Raw genomic sequence first — 21,187 nt, 5'->3', positions numbered from 1 at the left:
TTACTAGGATTATTTCCCAGGCACCAAAAATTGCCCCAAATTGGATATTTAAAAATACTTAAGTAATTTAGCTTAATATCATGAGAACAAGTGACTGCATTTGCAAGTCAACTTAATGAAAATAAACGAGAAGCCTAATAGCTTCCTGAATAGAACAGTTCTGCTCCACTATCTGGCTTATTCACTACATGAATAATTCTGCATTCACAAACATATCAAACAGGTGAAAAACAGATCAAATAGAGAGTTATACATTGTTCAATTTCAAAGTCAAAGAGGTTAGAATTCAATTACAAATTGATTTTCCTTTGCTTCATTATGCCAACTGGGAACTAGAGATGATAATGTTTAATGAAAATATTTCATACTTGAAGATATGTGTCTTCATTTACCAAGTGGATGAAACAACTGATCAGTTTAGGAACAACAATCAAATCACAGTTACATTAGAGATAACAACAAAAACATGAAAAAAAAAAAGAGGTTTACAAATGATAGAGAATAATAAATTATTTTTCAGGTCACATAATTAGGTATATATAAGATAATTTAAAACCAAGTGGAGTGATTGCTGATGCTGCACTCTTAAAAATCTCCATCAAAATATACATGTCACCCAAGAGAGTGATACAAATAAATTATGACACAAAAGCAGAATAATGTCTCTTCTCATCCTTAAAACCTGGATAATATCTCATCAAAATGATTTGTCAAATGTGTATATGATGGAAAACTTTAATTCCAAAACCATTTCTCTAAATTACCAACGGATTTATACTCTTGATGCCTTTTCACATGGTCACAAGCCAAGCATGCATGTGATTCCCAAAATCGAGGAAGATTTACTGTGAAATCTTTCCTCCAGTTAAAGTAACTAAGGTATAATTTATTGTTTTTGTCTACTTCCTTCAGATACTTAGCTAGCTCACTGGGAGAGTTATAATCTTCCACATGAATGAATGAATCTGCTGGAATATAATTCTCATAGTTTTCCCTAGATGGCCCCAAAACAACAGGCACAGAGCCAGCCAGAAAAGCATTGTAGAGCTTTTCTGTGATGTAATCTTTGTGGATTGAGTTTTCAAAGGAAAGATAAAATTTGCAAGTAGATATGGTAGGAATCAAATTTTTATCAGTCACGTATTCTCCAAATGCTTGCCCATAGGTATGGATTTCAATGCTTTTGCTTAGCTCATTGTAATACTTGACCCTGGCATGCTCAGGGTTCCAGTTACTTACAACCCAGCACACTAACTTCTCTTTGTTTGGCACTTCAAACACAAAGGGGTTTGTGCTTACGGTCAAGAAACCATAAGGCACTTGGATATCTGAGTCACGGCGATAAGTCAGAGTCAGGTTGAACAGGTGCTCAATGCCACTCTTCTGTGGTGTGTGAGTCGGTGATTCCAAATTCATCCAAATCCATTTCTGGAAGGGTGGCCTAGCCTGCTGAGGTAAATTGGTCAGATCCCAACTGATGTCTCGGTGGTGGATCAGAACTGCGTGAGACTTGTTGTACAGAGAACGGTCTGTCGTGAGATGGCATCCTTGGATGTTGAACATTGCTTGGCAAGATGTAAGGTCAAAGGTCTGCCCAAATGGCCACACCCAAATCAGAATAGTAGTTTCATTAAAATCACCAGTTTTGGTGGAGAAGAAATTTTTCATTTTCAGCACTGAGCTGGCTGACTCCATCGGGCTGAAGATCCAGCTGTTGGTGGGCTTGATGTAAATGAACAGACACACCATGAAGCAGGCCAGGATAATGCAGACAATTAAAAATGGGCGGAGAATTCCTTTGGATGCTGAGGTCATAATTTTTTCTGTGAAACAGAAAGGGAAAGAAAGATAGAGGAGTAGGTAGAGGTAGGGATGAAGAGTTAATCACAAATACATTTTGAGATAAATAGCTGGTACATCCTAAAATACACTTAATCACAAAATCAACTGCATTTTCTTTTCCAGTGTCACCAAAAACTAAACATAGTGTCTGCTCAATAAAATCAAGTTGCAAACAGTACCTGTTTCCTAAACACTCACTCTCAACTAGGCTTGGTGCCAAGCACTTTGAACACATTACCCCTATCAATGAGGTCTTTTATCCCCTCTTCTCTGCAGAATGAGGAAATTGAGGGCCCAAAATAGGTAGCTTACCCATTGAATTATGCTGTTTCTTGCCTTCTAAATCCTCTTTGAACAAGTAATACAAGCATCAGTAATCCATTGAGGTACATTGCACATCAAGTTTACTGTCTTGATTTCTCTAATCTCTGCCCTTTATATAAGTGAGGGCTTCCCTGGTGGCTCAGTGGTAAAGAATCTGCCCGCCAATGCAGGAGATGTGGGTTCAATCCCTGGGTCAGGAAGATGCCTTGGAGAAGGAAATGGCAACCAACTCTAGTATTCTTGTCTGGGAAATCCCATGGACAGAGGAGCCTTGTGGGCTACCATTCATGGGGCTGCAAAGAGTTGGACACTATTTAGTGACTAACACTACCACCATTTACCCATGAGTTAAATTTTGATCAGTTTCCCTTAATAAGAACAATACCTGACAGTTATCTGGTGCTCCTTAGTGCCATGCATTAATATGAGGACTTACATTAACAATATATGTATTAATTTATATATTTACATGTGTGTGTATCTCTGTGTAAGTATATGTACTAACTCATTATATTTTCATCTCATTCATGAAGAAATTGAGGTACCAAATGGTTAAGAAACTCCAAAGTCATGCATAGTCAGTGGCAGAGCATTCTTTTAAACACAGGCTCTGGGTCCAGAATCTAGGCACTTGATGACTCCATTTTTATAATCATTGATTCTCTAGGCTGCAGCCAGAGAATACAGTCATCTTGATGATACCAGAACGTAAACTTCATGAGAAGCTTTGTTTCTCATGGCTATATCCTCATCACCAGGTTACAGTAGGTGCTTAATAGATGCTTAGTAGATGCTATATATACTGCATAAATGAATGGGTGGATTGCTGTGTACCTCAGGTGGATTCTCAAGGTATAAGCATTGGTAACTAGATAAATAAAAATAAACAAAGTATGAATGAATGAAATTATACTTAGTTGCTTTATTGGTATATTTAACACATATCACTCTATAGAATGAAATGACTTACAGGTATTCTTACCAGTAGTTGAGCAAATTTTCCCAGTTTTGACTCTCTTTGTTGCATCCCAAAGTTGGCATATAGTACATTTTAGTCCCACAACACTTTATTTGGCCAAATGGGAAAAACTGGTTGCTAGGCAGACACAATATTCCTTCCATTATGTGCCTCTAAATTTTCCTGATTCCTAGACATTTTGAGTTTCTTGAGGTTCTTCTTGTTAACTCTCTGCATATCATCTATGCTCTCAACTTTCCACTGGTATTGAGGTCAATTACTAAACAACAGAGCTGTTACTCAGTAACACCTGCTTTTTACAGAAGCTGTCAGAAAACTTTGCCCCTTGGAGCCAAATTGACTTCCCTTTGACAAGAACTTTTTCACCTATTCCTCATTACTAAAATTCAGTTGGACACCTAACATGTCTTGAATTTCTCATATAACCTATATTTTAAGGACTTGCAGTTTGTTATGATAGGTCTCACCAGAGACAGCAATACACATAAACATAAAGTTAATTTTAACAATAAAGAGTATAATTAAAGTCTTTAAATCATTTTAATACTTTAAAGTAATATGAAGAAATATAGTTTAAAGACTACAGCATTAAAAATAACAGAAACTTCAGTAAAAGTACTACTTGTAAGAATTGGCATGTGTATAATTGCATTCTCCATAAAGAGACCTTTGGTCATACTTTAAGAATGATCTACTGAGCATTAAAGGATAGAAGAACTTGGAAAAGAAAAGGTTCATGTTGTGATTTTCAAACCATAAATATACTTCAAGGTATTAGGGACAGAAACGTGAAACTAAGAATAGGAGACTTCTTCAAGGTGTGGTAATTCCACTTAGGCATGTGTGTGTTTTGAACCTTAACTTTAAATGGAAACAAACAGGAATATGCCTGGAAAAGATCTAATCTGAAAAGATACATGGACCCCAGTATTCTTAGCAGCACTCTTCACAATACCAGAGACATGGAAGTAACCTAAATGTCTGTGGAAAGATGAATGGATAAAGAAGATGTGACACATATATAAAATGGAATATTGCATAGCCATAAAAAAGAATGAAATAATGCCATTTGTAGCAACATGGGTAGACCTAGAAATTATCATACTAAGTGAAGTAAGTCAGACAAAGACAAATATCATATGGTACTATTTATGAATCTAAAAAATGGTATCAAAATATCCTATTTACAAAATAAAAATAGACTCACAGAAATAGAAAACCAACTTATGTTTACCCAAGGTGAAAGGGAGGCAGGGATAAATTAAGAGTTTTGGATTAACAGATAAACAATGCTATATATAAAATAGATAAACAACAAGGTTCTACTGTATAGCACAGGGAACAATAACATAATGGAAAACAATCTGAAAAAGAATTCACTTCAGTTCAGTTCAGTCATTCAGTCATGTCTGACTCTTTGCAACCCCATGGACTATAGCCTGTCAGGCCTCCTTGTCCATCACCAACTCCTGGAGTTTACTCAAACTCATGGCCATTGAGTTGGTGATGCCATCCAACCATCTCATCCTCGTTTCCCCCTTCTTCTCCTGCCTTCAAATTTTTTCAGCATCAGGGTCTTTTCAAATGAGTTAGTTCTTTGCATCAGGTGGCCAAGTATCAGCTTCAGCATCAGTCCTTCCAGTGAATATTCAGGATTGATTTCCTTTAGGATGGACTGGATAGATCTCCTTGCACTCCAAGGGAATCTCAAGAGTCTTCTCTAACATCACAGTTCAAAAGCATCAATTCTTCGGCGCTCAGCTTTCTTTATAGTCCAACTCTAACATCCATATATGACCACTGGAAAAACCATAGCTTTGACTAGATGGACTTTTGTTGGCAAAGTCATGTCTCTGCTTTTTAACACGCTGTCTAGGTTGGTCATAGCTTTTCTTCCAAGGAGAAACATGGTTGCAGTCATCATCTGAAGTGATTTTGGAGTCCAAAAAAATAGAGTCTGCCACTGTTTCCACTGTTTCCCCATCTGTTTGCCATGAAGTGATGGGACCAGATGCCATGATCTTAGTTTTCTGAAAGCTTAGTTTAATCCAACTTTTTCACTCTCCTCTTTCACTTTCATCAAAAGGCTCTTTAGTTCTTTGCTTTCTGCCATAAGTGTGGTGTCATCTGCATATCTGAGGTTATTGATATTCCTCCTGGAAATCTTGATTCCAGCTTGTGCTTCATCCAGCCCAGCGTTTCTCATGATGTACTCTGCATATAAGTTAAATAAGCAGGGTGACAATATAAAGCCTTGACATACACCTTTTCCCATTTGGAACCAGCCCATTGTTCCATGTCCAGTTCTAACTGTTGTTTCTTGACCTGCATATAGATTTCTCAGGAGCCAGGTCAGGTGGTCTGGTATTCCCATCTCTTTCAGAATTTTCCAAGCTTGTGGTGATCCACACCGTCAAAAGCTTTGGCATAGTCAATGAAGCAGAAGTAGATGTTTTTCTGGAACTCTCTTGCTTTTTCAATGATCCAGCAAATGTTGGCAATTTGATCTCTGGTTCATCTGCCTTTTCTAAATCCAGCTTGAACATCTGGAAGGTCATGGTTCACATAGTGTTGAACCTGGCTTGGAGAATTTTGAGCATTACTTTACTAGCATGTGAGATGAGTTGCAATTTTGCATTAGTTTGAACATTCTTTGGCACTGCCTTTCTTTGGGATTGGAATGAAAACTGACCTTTTCCAGTCTTGTGGCCACTGCTGAGTTTCCCAAATTTGCTGGCATATTGAGTGCAGCACTTTCACAGCATCATCTTTTAGGATTTGAAATAGTTCAACTGGAATTCCATCACCTCCACTAGCTTTGTTCATAGTGATGCTTTCTAAGGCCCACTCGACTTCACATTCCAGGATGTCTGGCTCTAGGTGAGTGATCACACCATCATGGTTATCTGGGTCATGAAGATCTTTTTTGGATAGTTCTTCTGTGTAGTCTTGCCACCTCTTCTTACTATCTTCTGCTTCTGTTAGGTCCATACTACTTCTTTCCTTTATTGAGCCCATCTTTGCATGAAAAATTACCTTGGTATCTCTAATTTCCTTGAATAGATCTCTAGTCTTTCCCATTCTATTGTTTTCCTCTATTTCTTTGCACTGGTCACTAAGGAAGGCTTTCTTATCTCTCCTTCCTATTCTTTGGAACTCTGCATTCAAATGGGTATATCTTTTCTTTTCTCGTTGCTTTTCACTTCCTTTCTTTTCATAGCTATTTTCAAGGCCTCCTCCAACAACCATTTTGCCATTTTGCATTTCTTTTTCTTGGGGATGGTCTTTATCACTGCCTCCCATATAATGTCATGAACTTCTGTCCATATTTCTTCAGGCACTCTGTCTATCCGATTTAATCCCTTGAATCTATTTATCACTTCCATTGTATAATCGTAGGGGATTTGATTTAGGTCATACCTGAATGGCCTACTGGGTTTCCCTACTGTCTTCAATTTAAGTCTGAATTTGGCAAAAAGGAGTTCATGATATGAGCCACTGTCAGCTCCTGGTCTTGTTTTTTCTGACTGTATAGAGCTTTTCCATCTTTGGCTGGAAAGAAAGAATCAATGTGATTTCGGTATTGACCATCTGGTGATGTCCATGTGTAGAGTCTTCTCTTGTATTGTTGGAAAAGTGTGTTTGGTATGACCAGTGCATTCTCTTGGCAAAACCCTATTAGCCTTTGCCCTGTACTCCAAAGGCCAAATTTGCCTGTTACTCCACTTCTTGACTTCCTACTTTTGGATTCCAGTCCCCTATAATATAATGGACATCTTTTTGTGGTGTTAGTTCTAGAAGGTCTTGTGGGTCTTAACAGAACTGTTCAACTTCAGCTTCTTCGGCATTCCTGGTTGGGACATAGACTTGGATTACTGTGATACTGAATGGTTTGCCTTGGAAACAAACAGAGATCGTTCTGTCATTTTTGAGATTGCATCCAAGTACTACATTTTGGACTGTTTTTTTGTCTTCTGTTTCATTGAAAAATAATATATATATATATAGCCTTAATCTGAAATTAACACATCATTATAAAGCAACTATACTTCAATTTTAGAAAAGAAAGAAAGAAATAGGGATATACTATGGAGTATTATACAATACTTGCCTAAAAGCTTAAGATAGAACAGAATAGTTAGGTTTGTAACTTGCCACTTGGTCTTTATTCCTAGATTGCAGTCACTACATCCTCTTCAATCCACCTCTCTATTTCACACTAGCTAGGATGTGGGGTCGGAAGAAGTTCTTCCCTTGTGCCATTATGAGTCCTTGGGTCAACATCTTTGATAATCCCTATTTGGTACCTTTTCTATATGTTGTGAAAATTCATAATCAAACTACTTCTGTTAAGGCAAACTTTTTAATCTTCAGTAAAAATGTGTAAAAATCACAAACCCTTTGAACAGAACTTTGGATCTACTTGGGCATCTATAGATCAACTCAGATCAACCCCAAAAACCTGAAATGAATCACCAAAAATTGATAGGTGGATTGAAATTAGAAATAGTTTAAAAAACAAGGATTGCCATATATATTCACATTGCAACTTTTTCCTGTTATAGAAAGTAAAAATTTTAAGGTGCTTCCTATAGTGCCTGGACCATGCTGCTGCTGCTGCTATGTCGCTTCAGTCATGTCTGACTCTGTGTGACCCCATAGACGGCAGCCCACCAGGCTCCCCCATCCCTGGGATTCTCCAGGCAAGAACACTGGAGTGGGTTGCCATTTCCTTCTCCAATGCATGCATACATGCTAAGTCGCTTCAGTTGTAACTGACTCTGTGCGACCCCATGGACAAGCAAGAGTATTGGAGTGGCAATTACAAGTATTGGAGTGGACAAGCAAGAGTATTGGAGTGGCAAGTACAGGCAAGAGTACTGGAGTGCGTTGCCATTTCCTTCTCTGCCTAGACCATAGAAAGCATGTGTTTGCTATTACATTATTATTTCTTATTAGTCAAGAATCAGAGTTCTCATAACAGCTGAAATCTTTTGGAATAATAGATTCTTTCTGATTTCTGTGCAAATTATTACTATTTCTAACTACATACACACAATCTCCCCTAAGTACAAAACATAACTCATTAGTATTAATGTCTGGATACAATACATAAGGAAACAAATTATAGTGAACTAGCAGCAGCAGCAGCAGCAAGCAGAGTCTTTCAATAGATCATGAAATCAGCCTTTTCACAAAAGTTTGCTTTGTAAGCATATTGTGTCTAGATTCTGTGGCAGATATTTCCTGGTTTTTACTGTCTGGCAACCACTCACTTTTCTTCTGATAATAGCATCCCAATTGCCTATCAGGATATACCTCTCCTCTCCTGTGTGAAATCTTTGTGACTTTTTCTTAACCACTATTGAGGATGGATGCCAGATCATTCAAACTCTCTCTCTCTCTGGGACTTTAAAACTTGCATGTAAGGGCCAAGAAAGAAAAATGTTGGAGATAATTAATCACACTGGAGTTCCCTGAGAAGACTTATATGAACTCTGCTACCTGCCACCAAGAAGCTACTCAGGACACTGCCTTCCTGGGCTTGGTTCTTGAGATACGCCTTTAGCTCCAAGAGCTACTCCATAAACATAAAAATTGTCTTTTTGTTTATATTAGTTATAATTGATTATATTTCTTGAGACAAAGAAATCAAAACAAACAACAAAAACAAAAGCCATAATCAAGCCAAAAATGAAAAAAACAAAGCCCCAATTGATTCTTTTTTTTTTTTTTTTCAGTTTTTCTTTCTGCAGTATATGAAGTATCTAACTTAAACCTTTCAAAATATATCCACAATTATCTGGATCATGGTGGAGAGTTCTGATAAAATGTGGTCCACTGGAGAAGGGAATGGCAAACTACTTCAGTATTCTTGCCTTGAGAACCCCATGAACAGTATGAAAAAGCAAAAAGATAGGACACTGAAAGATGAACCCCCCAGGATGGTAGGTGCCCAATATGCTACTGGAGATCAGTGGAGAAATAACTCCAGAAGAATGAAGAGAGGGAGCCAAAGCAAAAACAACACCCAGTTGTGGATGTTACTGGTGATGGAAGCAAGTCTCTTTACTGATGCTGTAAAGAGCAACATTGCATAGGAACCTGAAATGTCAGGTCCATAAATCAAGGCAAATTGCAAAGTGGTCAAACAGGATATGGCAAGAGTGAACATTGACATTTTAGGATTCAGCAAACTAAAATGGACTGGAATGGGTGAATTTAACTCAGATGAGCATTATATCTACTACTGTGGGCAAGAATCCCTTAGAAGAAATGGAGTAGCCATCATAGTAAACAAGAGTCTGAAATGCAGTATTTGAATGCAATCTCAAAAATGACAGAATGATCTCTGTTCATTTCCAAGGCAAACCATTCAATATCACGATAATCCAAGTCTGTGCCCCAACCAGTAATGCTGAAGAAGCTGAAGTTGAACAATTTTATGAAGACCTACAAGACCTTCTAGAACTAACACCAGAAAAGATGTCCTTTTCATTATGAGTGACAGGAATGCAAAAGTAGGAAGTTCCTTGTGGCTCAGACAGTAAAGCGTCTGCCTACAATGAGGGAGAGCTGGGTACAATCCCTACATCGGGCAGATCCTCTGGAGAAGGAAATGGCAACCCACCCCAGTACTCTTGCTTGGAAAATCCCATGGACGGATGAGCCCGGTAGGCTACAGTCCATGGGGTCACAAAGAGTTGGACACGACTGAGCGACTTCATTTCACTTCACTTCACTTCAAGAAACACCTGGAGTAACAGTCAAATTTGGCCTTGGAGTACAGAATGAAGCAGGACAAAGGCTAATAGAATTTTGTCAAGAGAACACACTGGTGATAGCAAACACCCTCTTCCAACAACACAAGAGAAGACTCTACACATGAACATCACCAGATGGTCAATATCAAAATCAGATTGATTATATTCTTTGCAGTCAAAGATGGAGAAGCTCTATATAGTCAGCGAAAATAAGACTGGAAGCTGACTGTGGCTCAGATCGTGAACTCCTTATTGCCAAATTCAGACTTAAATTGAAGAAAGTAGGGAAACCACTAGTCCATTCAAGTATGACCTAAATCAAATCCCTAACTATTATACTACAGTGGAAATGAGAAATATATTTAAGGGACTAGATCTCATAGACAGAGTGCCTGATCAACTATGGACAGAGGTTCATGACATTGTACAGGAGACAGGGAGCAAGACCATCCCCAAGAAAAAGAAATGCAAAAAAGCAAAATGGCTATCTGAGCAGGCCTTACAAATAGCTGTGAAAAGAAGAGAAGTGAAAAGCAAAGGAGAAAAGGAAAGATATACCCATTTGAATGCAGAGTTCCAAAGAATAGGAAGGAGAGATAAGAAAGCCTTCCTTAGTGATCAGTGCAAAGAAATAGAGGAAAACAATAGAATGGGAAAGACTAGAGATCTATTCAAGGAAATTAGAGATACCAAGGTAATTTTTCATGCAAAGATGGGCTCAATAAAGGAAAGAAGTAGTATGGACCTAACAGAAGCAGAAGATAGTAAGAAGAGGTGGCAAGACTACACAGAAGAACTATCCAAAAAAGATCTTCATGACCCAGATAACCATGATGGTGTGATCACTCACCTAGAGCAAGACATCTGGAATGTGAAGTCGAGTGGGCTTTAGGAAGCATCACTACAAAAAAAGCTAAGGGAGGTGATAGAATTCTAGTTGAGCTATTCGAATCCTAAAAGATGATGCTGTGAAAGTGCTGCACTCAATATGCCAGCTAATTTGGAAAACTCAGCAATGGCCACAGGTCTGGAAACAGTCAGTTTTCATTCCAATCCCAAAGAAAGGCAATGTCAAAGAATGCTCAAACTACCGCACAATTGAACTCATCTCACACGCTAGTTAAGTAATGCTCAAATTCTCCAAGCCAGGCTTCAACAATACATGAACCATAAACTTCCAGATGTCAAGCTGGATTTAGAAAAGGCAGAGGGACCAGAGATCAAATTGCCAATATCCGCTAGATCATTGAAAAAGCAAGAGAGTTCCAGAAAAACATCTATTTCTGCTTTATTGATTATGCCAAAGCCCTTGACTGTGTGGATCACAATAAACTGAAAAATTCTGAAAGAGATGGGAAATACCAAACCACCTGACCTGCCTCTTGAGAAATCTGTGTGCAGGTCAGGAAACAACGGAACTGGACATGGAACAACAGGCTGGTTCCAAATAGGAGAAGGAGTATGTCAAGGCTGTATATTGTCACCCTGCTTATTTAATGTATATGCAGAGTACATCATGAGAAATGCTGGGCTGGAGGAAACACAAGCTGGAATCAAGATTGCTGGGAGAAATACAATAACCTCAGATATGCTGATGACACCACCCTTATGGCAGAAAGTGAAGAAGAACTAAAGAGCCTCTTGATGAAAGTGAAAGAGGAGAGTGAAAAAGTTGGCTTGAAACTCAACATTCAGAAAACAAAGATCATGGCATCTGGGCCCATCACTTCATGGCAAATAGATGGGAAACAGTGACAGACTATTTTTTTTTTGGGCTCCAAAATCACTGCAGATGGAGACTGCAACCATGAAATTAAAACATGTTTATTCCTTGGAAGAAAAGTTATGACCAACGTAGACAGCATATTCAAAAGCAGAGACATTACTTTGACAACAAAGGTCTGTCTAGTCAAGGCTATGGTTTTTCTAGTACTCATGTATGAATATGAGAGTTGGACTATAAAGAAAGCTGATAGCCAAAGAATTGATGCTTTGAACTGAGGTGTTAGGGAAGACTCTTGAGAGCCCCTTTGACTGCAAGGAGATCCAACCAGTCCATCCTAAAAGACATCAATCCTGAATATTCATTGGAAGGCCTGATGTTGAAGCTGAAACTTCAATACTTTGGCCACCTGATGCGAAGAGCTGACTCATTTGAAAAGACCCTGATGCTGGGAAAGATTGAAGGCAGGATGAGAAGGGGACAGCAGAAGATGAAATGGTTGGATGGCATCACTGACTCAATGGACATGAGTTTGAATAAACTCCAGGAGTTGGTGACGGACAGGAAGGCCTGGTGTGCTGCACTCCATGTGGTCGCTAGAGTTGGACATGACTGAGCGACTGAACTGAACTGATATATAAATTAGGAAAAGAGCAAACAAATTTCTTCACTTTACATTAAGCTATAGACTTCAACCAAAGCTTAGCTATTTGGTGGCAGGTGATGTGGAAATCAGTCCTGAATATTCATTTGGAAGCACTGATGCCAAAGCTCCAATACTTCGGCCACCTGTTGTGAATAACTCACTCATTAGAAAAGACCGTGATGCTGGGAAAAATTGAAGGCAGGAGGAGAAGGGGCCGACAGAAAATGAGATGGTTGGATGACATCATTGACTCTATCAACATGAGTTTGAGTAAGCTGTGGGAGTTGGTGATGGACAGGGAAGCCTCTCGTGCCACAGTCCATGGGATCACAAAGAGTCGGGCATGACTGAATGACTGAAATGACTGACATATGTTAACTTGGGCTTCCCTGATGGCTCAGCAGTAAATATCCTGGTTTGGTCTGGGTCAGGAAGATATCCTGGAGGAGGGCATGGCAACCCATTCCAGAAGTATTCTTGCCTGGAGAATCCCATGGATAGGGGAACCTGGGAGGCTACAGTTCATGGGGTCTCAAAGAATTGGACAGGACTGAAGTGACTGCACACATGCACCCATAATGTCTAACTTAATGATTAGTAGTCTCTTTAGCCAGGCTCAGATAACAATTGCTCCCTATATAACCATTATGGTGTTTAGTGTCATGATATTAGTATCTAGGATTCTGCAAAAGTCTTCTGAACACTACACTGTTTGTTCATAGTTAAAATTGCCCCTCTAAAATAATTGTTTTTTTTTTTTATTTAGTTTTGTTTGCTTTTACTCTTCCTTATAATTTTTATGCTAAAATCCTTTACAAGAATAAAAATATAAGCTTTCTACTTTCTACACTATATATTGAATTATATTCTGCCTCAAAGTACTGTAGAACTTTATATATTCATCGCTTTTACTATCAAAGACTCCCTTGACACCTCACATTCCACTAAACCTTTCTCATGGGAATTCCCGCTCTGAGTTTCCACAATTCTCTGCATTAAGCTCCTGAGCCAAATGCCTCCTGCCTTTGGGAGAAAAGCCATTTACTCTTTGGCAAGAAGACACTGGTTAATTTCTGGAATGCTATCAAATTGTGAACCGTTTTCAAAGACCTTTGGATACAATCTCTGGTATTTCTAGGCATATGCTTGTGTTTTACTTCCTCCAAACACCAGAGAAGCTGCCACCAAAATATGCCAGCTTTGGTCACCAATGCTTTTCCTGAGTATTTCTTAGAATATATTCTGACAGAACCAACAATTTCCTGACCTATTTCTATAGTGGTTTCATTGATCTTACCTCTAAATTCTCAAAGACTTCTCTCTACCCCCTACCCCCAGCCCTGCCCCGCCACCTCCACTTTCATTTTTGTCTCAGACATTTGTTTCCATTGGAGTGCAAGCTGCCAACTGTCACTTCTCCTGCATTGTACACTTTTTTATCTTGGGAAGTTCCTACATTCAGTCTCTGAAATTTTCTTTTCAATTCAGGGATTAACTTTTTTTCTTTTTTTTTAGTTTGATCTTTTATCTGCTCTCTTCTCCTTACTTGTAATCACTAGTTCTTAATCACTGTCTCGATTCCCTTTAGAAACTCTATTTACCAGCTTTGTCTGCAGCTAGGACAATCAGATCTGACTCTGAGCCCAAGTGTAACTTGGCCCTTGCGCCACCTAAACATAAGAACACCCCAGACAGGACAGGGGCTGGTTTCCGGCATTTGCTCAGAACAAGCTTTCTGGCTTCCCTTGAGGCAGTCTTTTCATAATTTGTCCATCAGCACAGTGCTTTCTAAGGGTTTCCCTGGTGGCTCAGACAGTAAAGAATTCACCTGCAATGCAGGCCTTGCGGTTTGATCCCTGCGTCAGGAAAATCCCATGAAGAAGGGAATGGCAACCCACTTCAGTATTCTTGCCTGGAGAATTCCATGGACAAAAGAGCCTGGCGGGCAACAGTCTATGGGAACGCAAAAGAGTTCGACACAGCTGAGCAACTAACACAACAGCAGCAACAGTGCTTTCTACGATTGTTGTCAGATTTTAGAACATAGCAGCCAGCCACCAAAGGTCAAGAAGCCTTTAAAACAACAACAATAAAAAAGTCAAAATTCTCATTTTGGACCAATACATTACTATGTGTTTCTGACTCTGAGAGTTCCTTCCTTTCCAATGACAAAGTAAAGCAATTAACTCAATGGAATTTTCTTGATGTTTTCCTTTCCTTTAAATCCATACCCAACCCAGCGCCAGACCTGCCAATTTTGCCTCCTCAATGTTCCTTCAGTTGGTTGACTTCTCATTTCCCCAAGTTAAAATGCACATCATTTCTTGTATGGACTATTGTCAATGCTTTTTTAAGAGGTCCACTTAGCACTCACTTTTGGTCCTTTTAGTTCATTCACAATGCGGTAGACCAGTGGTTCTCAAAGTGTGTTCCCAAGACCAGAAGGGTCAGCATTAGCATCTCCTGTGATCTTGTTAGAAGTGCAAATTCTCTCTCCCAAATCTAGACATATGGAATCAGAAACTATAGGCTGAAGTCGAGCAATCCATTTTAAAAAGTCCTCCAAGTGATGCTGGCATACACTTTTCAAACCACAGATCACAAGTTATACTTCTGTTTAAGGGCATGAATTCCAATTGCTTTTAGGATAAAGTAAAAAAAAAATCTTAATGTAGCGTAAACAGTTTTGGATGATGGGGACTTTGCCTCAGTCTCCACCCTTAATGTATGACCCTTCTGCATTGTCTGCAATGCTGTCCTTGGCCTTCTTGCATGGGATCACTACACCAGCTCTTCTGTCTCCTGGACAGTTTCCTGATCTCTTTCTTGATTTACTTTTCCCTTTTCAGGTCCAGCTCCACTGGCAGTTGCTTGTGGAAGGATCCCTGACAATCTCCCAACACCTCCTCCCCACCCCGCCCCCACTGCCCAGCACACACACACCCAAGTATGTATCTCAACCATGTGTCATTTTTACACAGCACTTAGCACAGTAGCAAGTTTACCTTAACTTGCGTGGGTATTTGATAAATATTTTGCCTCTGTTCTACCTCAAATGTTAACTTGTATGGTAATCATTGGGTGTTTTTCCTCACTATTTAATCCCTAGTGCCTAGTCAGACCTGGCATATCCTTGTTCTCAACAAATGTTTTCAGAGTGACCACATAACTAAAAATTACTGAGCATTTGCAGGGTTCGGGGTACCAGGCTAAAAGTTTTATATAGATTTTATCATGTTGCGCTCAGGAAAAATATACTTCTTTTTGTTAATTTAACAAATAAGTATGCATCACTGTCTCTGTGACATCATGGTTCTAAGCACTTAACAAATATTAACTTCTTTAGACCCACAATTCTCAGATGAAATATACTCTACAACTATATTCATTTTTATAGATGAGGAAACCCATGCCTATCTATCTGTCTCATTTCATACAGTAAGTGGTCAGTCAAAATGTGGACACATACCTGTCAGTCCAGTGGTTAAGACTCCTTGCTTCCACTGCAAGGGACATGGGTTCCATCCCTGGTTGGGGAACTAAGATCCCATATGCAGTGCAGCATGGCCAAAACAAACAAACAAGAAAGATGTGGACTCTAGTGGCTTGACTCAAAGTGTGTTGCTTTAAAAATACATGTTAAGTATTGAGGTTCCAGCTGATAATTGCAGAAAATGCCTTGAATTATAGGAATAAAGTTTTATGACATATATTATTCTGGAGCCATTGTTCATTGGAATAAACTAGATTCATCAACAATTCTCTCCTGGCTTTTATTCTGGAAAACAATGTCTGGGGACAGTGGATCTGGAGTACTAGCAGTTTAGGTAACTCTCCTCCTGCCCCTAAGAGAGTGTGGAGAGGTAAATCAGAGCAAGGGTGAGTCTAGGTTTTTGTTGTTTTTTTTTTTTTTTTAAATGATTTGGGTGTTTATAAAGCAATTCAAGAAATACCAATGATATTGACACATTTGTTATTGCTAATCCAAGGCCTCTCTGATGATTATATTTCTGCTAGCCACACTCTGTTTCAGATGAATTCCTTACATGCTGCTTTGTTGACTTAGCTTTGAAATTCAACTAACTTCAAAGAGTTAAACTGGTTAAAAACAATAAGGGTAGAGAAAAGAAATCATTTAAATAAAATTTTCAGTTCTATCCAATTTTGTCCACATAATGTCCTCAGTTAATATTTTTAAAGGATTTACAAGTATTTATTTTAACCATTCCTTCAAACTTGATATGGAATTCCTTCTCTATAAATTTTTATATTCTTAATTCTCTAGCTCTCACCAGATTACTATATAAGGCCATACGATATGCTTTGAATCACCACAATTTGATAGTTTGATTTCCATTAGTCTTACTACTAGGAATGTCTCTTCTTCAAGATGTCTCTCAACTGTTCCTGTGAAAGACACCCTAGTTTCATACGGACCCCAAATGGTCTGGCAGCAGCAGCCCCCATCTACGGTTTGTCCTTCTTCATCAAGTGGATCCACTAGTTTGAGAATCCACTTGATGCAGCCTCACTTCTCCTCCTAATCACCCAACGTATGGACCTAGACACACAAATGCAGATTTTCCCTGACCTTGAACCATCTGAGTACCAGTTTCTGGGTTCATGTCACAGTTGGAAAACCAGCTACTTGAATCAAGCTTGGTCGCTGACTCCAGTATTTTTGAATGTGCTGAGACACTCACAACATCTCTCCCAGAACATTTCCTTCAATTTCTGGTCCTTTGTCTGCTAACACTATAGGCTTTATTTTAGTTTACAGGGCAAGCGAGTGAATCCACAGAAAATAAACAGCTTTATCTTCCCTGGCTATTTCCTATACGCTTATCCCCAACATTAAATTCTTGTTCTTCAAGCTACAAAAAACAGAAATGGAAACAAAAACAGAATATCATCATGCATATCAAAGGATGTTAACAGATACTAAGAAAGAGGCTGTCAGAATGAAAGAGAGAATATCTACCTATAGACAGAAGCATTGTACTAGATGGGGCATTGCCATGACAACAGTTTCTGCACCACATCAAATTTTGCAGGCTGATCATCTTTTGAACTCATTAGCACCAGCTTTACTGGGATTAAATAAAAACAGATCAGTGTAGTTAATGAGGAGCTTCTGAAACTTCAAGTTAAATCCACAATAAAAGGATTGGCCAGTAAGAACTAAAATAGAAAGAATGAGCCACAAGAAGTCAACAGTTTAAGAGACAATATGATAAAAGCATGGCTAAGGAGATTACAGAAAAAAGGAAGTTGCAAGTTTAATCAATTTGCAACTGAATAATTTGAAAATCAGCTGATTGATTAACATATTAAACAGAAGATAATATTATTAGAGGGAAGGTAGAAAGGGAGAAATTAGGAGTAAAAATTCCTGGAGTGAGAAATTTTTAATCTTGGAGATATAAGTATTACAGTCCTTGGAAGTGAAACAGAGCAGGACCTTATGGTCCTTCCCCCTCATGTCCTCTGCCTGCCCTTTGTCTGTGGAAAACTTTAGTCAAATAATAAGTTTAATCAGAGAAATGAGAACATGCAGAAAGAAAGGAAAACAGTCAAAGGAGACCAAGTAATAATAATAAGTACTCATTAAGCAGAGTCAAGGACTTTTAGTTCCTTCTCAAGGACTATAGATAATATTCTGAGCCATATACTGTGAGCTGTCTAATAGATACTGAAACTTTCACAAGGTGGAGAAATACATGATGACCAGACTTTTCTCACAACATGAGCTGTCACAGTTCCAAGAACTGACCTCAAAGAAATGGAAACAAACTGTAGATATCAGGCAAGCATATGCTCCTCGGTTCTGTCTCGTCACAACAAAGATTTGGAGCGACGGACATTAAAGCCCTTGGCGTGTCACAGCTCTCAGGTCTTGGACAAACTGTGTTATAGCTCTTAGACAAATCAGTGTTACACCTCTATTTTATTTAGAAGTTAACAGGAGAATCCATCCTCGAAGTATGAGGGCATGCCAACCCAAAGACGCGAAGAGAAGAGAGTGGAGGAGTGCGCCAGTGCGCCGGAAAGAGAGAGAGTGCTTTGGCTCCTCCTTTTATATGTTTTTTTCTCCCCCTGGGCCTGCCCTATGCAAATTGGGCCAGCCAGGGGTGCTGTTTGTTCTACCTGAAGTCCTCACTCCAGTCTTCGGACCTTCCTTTGACCTTCCTTTGTTCTATTTTCACGGGCTTTTCCCTTCCTTGTCTTTTAGCCACCACCATTTTGGACTCCTGTTTCCTATTCTAACTACCTAACATTCCCCCAAGAGATGGGAGGCCTAATTCTTTGGGAATAGGGGCATCGAGGTCTTTCTGGATACTTCCTGCTGAACTGGGATGGCGAGGGGTATTGGGCCTCCCCCTCTTGCTAGTCTCCAGCCTCAGAGTCCTTATAGTGGTGTCCATCTAAGGGTGAGTGATATTTTCCATGGTTAGCCATAGTTTTGTATCTTTGTTGAACTGGCACGGCATGTTGTAGCTTATTGACCTGGGAAGAGACAAAACAGGTTAGACAATTGATAATACACGGAGCAATCATAAGCAGCATCAATATGGTATAACAAGGACTAGTAGGGGCATTAGCCAATTCCAAATTCACATCGCCAGGATGGCTCAAGTCCCTCCCTGTTCAGGGATCAGAAGATCCATCTCCTGTCTGTTTTGGATTATAGTCCCTGCCAAGCTGTGTTAGCTCTTTAGAGCTATCCTGAGAAATCTTATCCCCAGAAACCAGATTTTGGGGGTGTTCATTAGAATGGCACTCATTTGTAGTCCTGAATAGGTATCTGAGATCTCCCAGGTGTATTGAGTGTCCTCTTCTGTTTTCTTCCATGGCTTGACTCCTGAGTAGTGAATTCAGGAGTCATGTCCTGGTACCTTGACTGCTGGTGGCAGAGGCTTAGCCTCTATGATCTCAAAATTGGAGACTACTGCATATCCAGCTCTTCTTTTTCCATCTAAGACAAAGCTGCTTCCATCAGTGTACCAGATTTCCTCAGGATTGGTCAGAGGGTCTTCTGACAATCCCTCTCAGGGTTTTGTCCAGTGGTCCAAGGTTTCTAGACAAGAGTGAAAGGGGAGAGAGCCCTCGGGGGTAGGCAGGAGGGTGGCTGGGTTAAGAACCTCACAAGGGGATATAGTGAGGCCTGGATTTTCCATCAGCATTACTTGATATCTGAGGATTCTTTGATCAGACATCCATAAATGGCCTTTCCCATTTAGGAATTGCTTTACTTGGTGGCTGGTAAAAATAGTTAGTTTTCCTCAAAAGGAGAGCTTTAAAGCATCTTCTATCATGATTGCAATAGCTGCAAGATTTTGAAGGCCGGGGGGCCAGCCTTGGGCGGTTGGATCGAGTCTCTTGGATAAGTAAGCTACAGGCTGGGGCTCAGATACTAATCTTTGAGTTAACACTCCCAAGGCTATTCCCTCTCTTTCATGGACATAAAGTTGGAATGCTTTTTCTGGATCTGGCAACCTCAAGGCAGGTACCTGAATTAAGGCCTGTTTTAGTGTAGCCTCTGCCTTCTTTTGAGGAGTTCCCCATATCAGTGGGATTGAGTCATCCAGTCCCTTTAAGCTTTCATGTAAGGGCTGGGCAATTAGACCATAGTTGGGTATCCAGATTCTACAATACCCAGTTAGTCCTAAAGCTCACAATTGTTTTCGAATTGTGGGGGAGGGCAACTGGAGGATTCCTTGTACCCAATCAGAGCACAGCTTCCTAGACCCATGTGTAATCTGAACTCCCAGATAAGTGACTTTTGTCTCGACCATCTGTGCCTTAGCACGGGGGAGTTTATATCCCCTTTCTGCCAAAAATTTTAGAACCTGAATTGCATGTTGTTGGGCATTTTCCTCATCTGGAAAGCAGATTAGTAGGTCATCTACTTATTGTAATATTTTCCCATTAGGTCCCAGGTCCAAATCTAGGAGATCCTGGCTAAGGGCCTGTCCAAACAAGTAGGGGCTATCTCTGAACCCCTGAGGTAATACTGTCCAAGTCATCTGTTGGTGTTTCTCTCTTGGGGCCTCCCACTCGAAGGCAAAAAGATATTGGGATTCTTTAGCCAGTGGTATGCAAAAAATGCATCTTTGAGATCCAAGACTGTAAACTACTTGGCACTGGGTGGGATTTCTCCCAAGATTACATAGGGATTGGGTACTGTGGGATGGAGAGGGACTACAGCTTCATTTATGATCCGGAGATCTTGAACCATTCACCAGGTTCCATCCTTTTTCTTTATTGAGAGGATTGGGGTGTTACATGGTGAATTGGTGGGGACCAATAGCCCACAAGCAAGGAATTTATGTATTAAAGACTGTAGTCCCTCCCAAGCCTCTCTTTTGAGAGGATATTGTTTCCGGTTAGGAAACCAAGTGGGACCTCAGAGGACAATGATGACCGGTTCAGCTTGGTGGGCTCGTCCAGGTATCCCCTGGTCCCACACCTGGGGGTTAATTTTGTCTTCCCATAGTTTTTGGTTCCTCTCTATTGGACAGGGTGTAATGGGTTCTTTAGCAGGAACCAGGAGCTGTAGAGCTCTAGGGGCTGAAAAACTTCCCAACCCAAGGGTTGTCCCCAATTTAGTGAGTATATCTCTTCCCATTAAGGGAGTAGGACACTCAGGGACCACCAGAAACTGGTGGAAAAATATTTGTCCATCCCAGCAACAAAGAAGTGCTTGGGTGAATCTTTTAGTAGTTGCTTTTCCTGTAGCACCCAAAATGGTACAGGTTTGGGAGGAGAAGCCTCCAGAGTAGGAGATCAAGACAGAGTAGGTAGCCCCTGTGTCAACCAAGAAATTCTTGGACCTACCTGCCACATCCAGTTGCATCCTTGGCTCCAGTCCCATGATGGTTATCTGTGACAGGTGGTCTGGCTGGAGC

The 21,187-nt window shown here is 39.9% G+C and overlaps 1 protein-coding gene across 1 annotated transcript; it reads right to left on the bottom strand.

The window, feature by feature from the left end:
• Positions 1–722: 722 nt before the first annotated feature.
• FUT9 (fucosyltransferase 9 (alpha (1,3) fucosyltransferase)) lies at positions 723–1,817 on the bottom strand. Its single transcript, XM_010834726.1, has one exon. It carries the CDS (start codon positions 1,813–1,815, stop codon positions 736–738), a length of 1,080 nt encoding a protein of 359 aa, XP_010833028.1. The 5' UTR covers positions 1,816–1,817; the 3' UTR covers positions 723–735.
• Between the last annotated feature and the right edge of the window lie 19,370 nt (positions 1,818–21,187).

This window comes from Bison bison, unplaced genomic scaffold (assembly GCF_000754665.1).
Source record: "Bison bison bison isolate TAMUID 2011002044 unplaced genomic scaffold, Bison_UMD1.0 scf7180017864035, whole genome shotgun sequence".
In the NCBI taxonomy this organism is placed as follows: Eukaryota; Metazoa; Chordata; class Mammalia; order Artiodactyla; family Bovidae; genus Bison; species Bison bison.
Note: the sequence above shows the minus strand (reverse complement) of the source record. Positions and strands in the feature narration are given on the sequence as shown.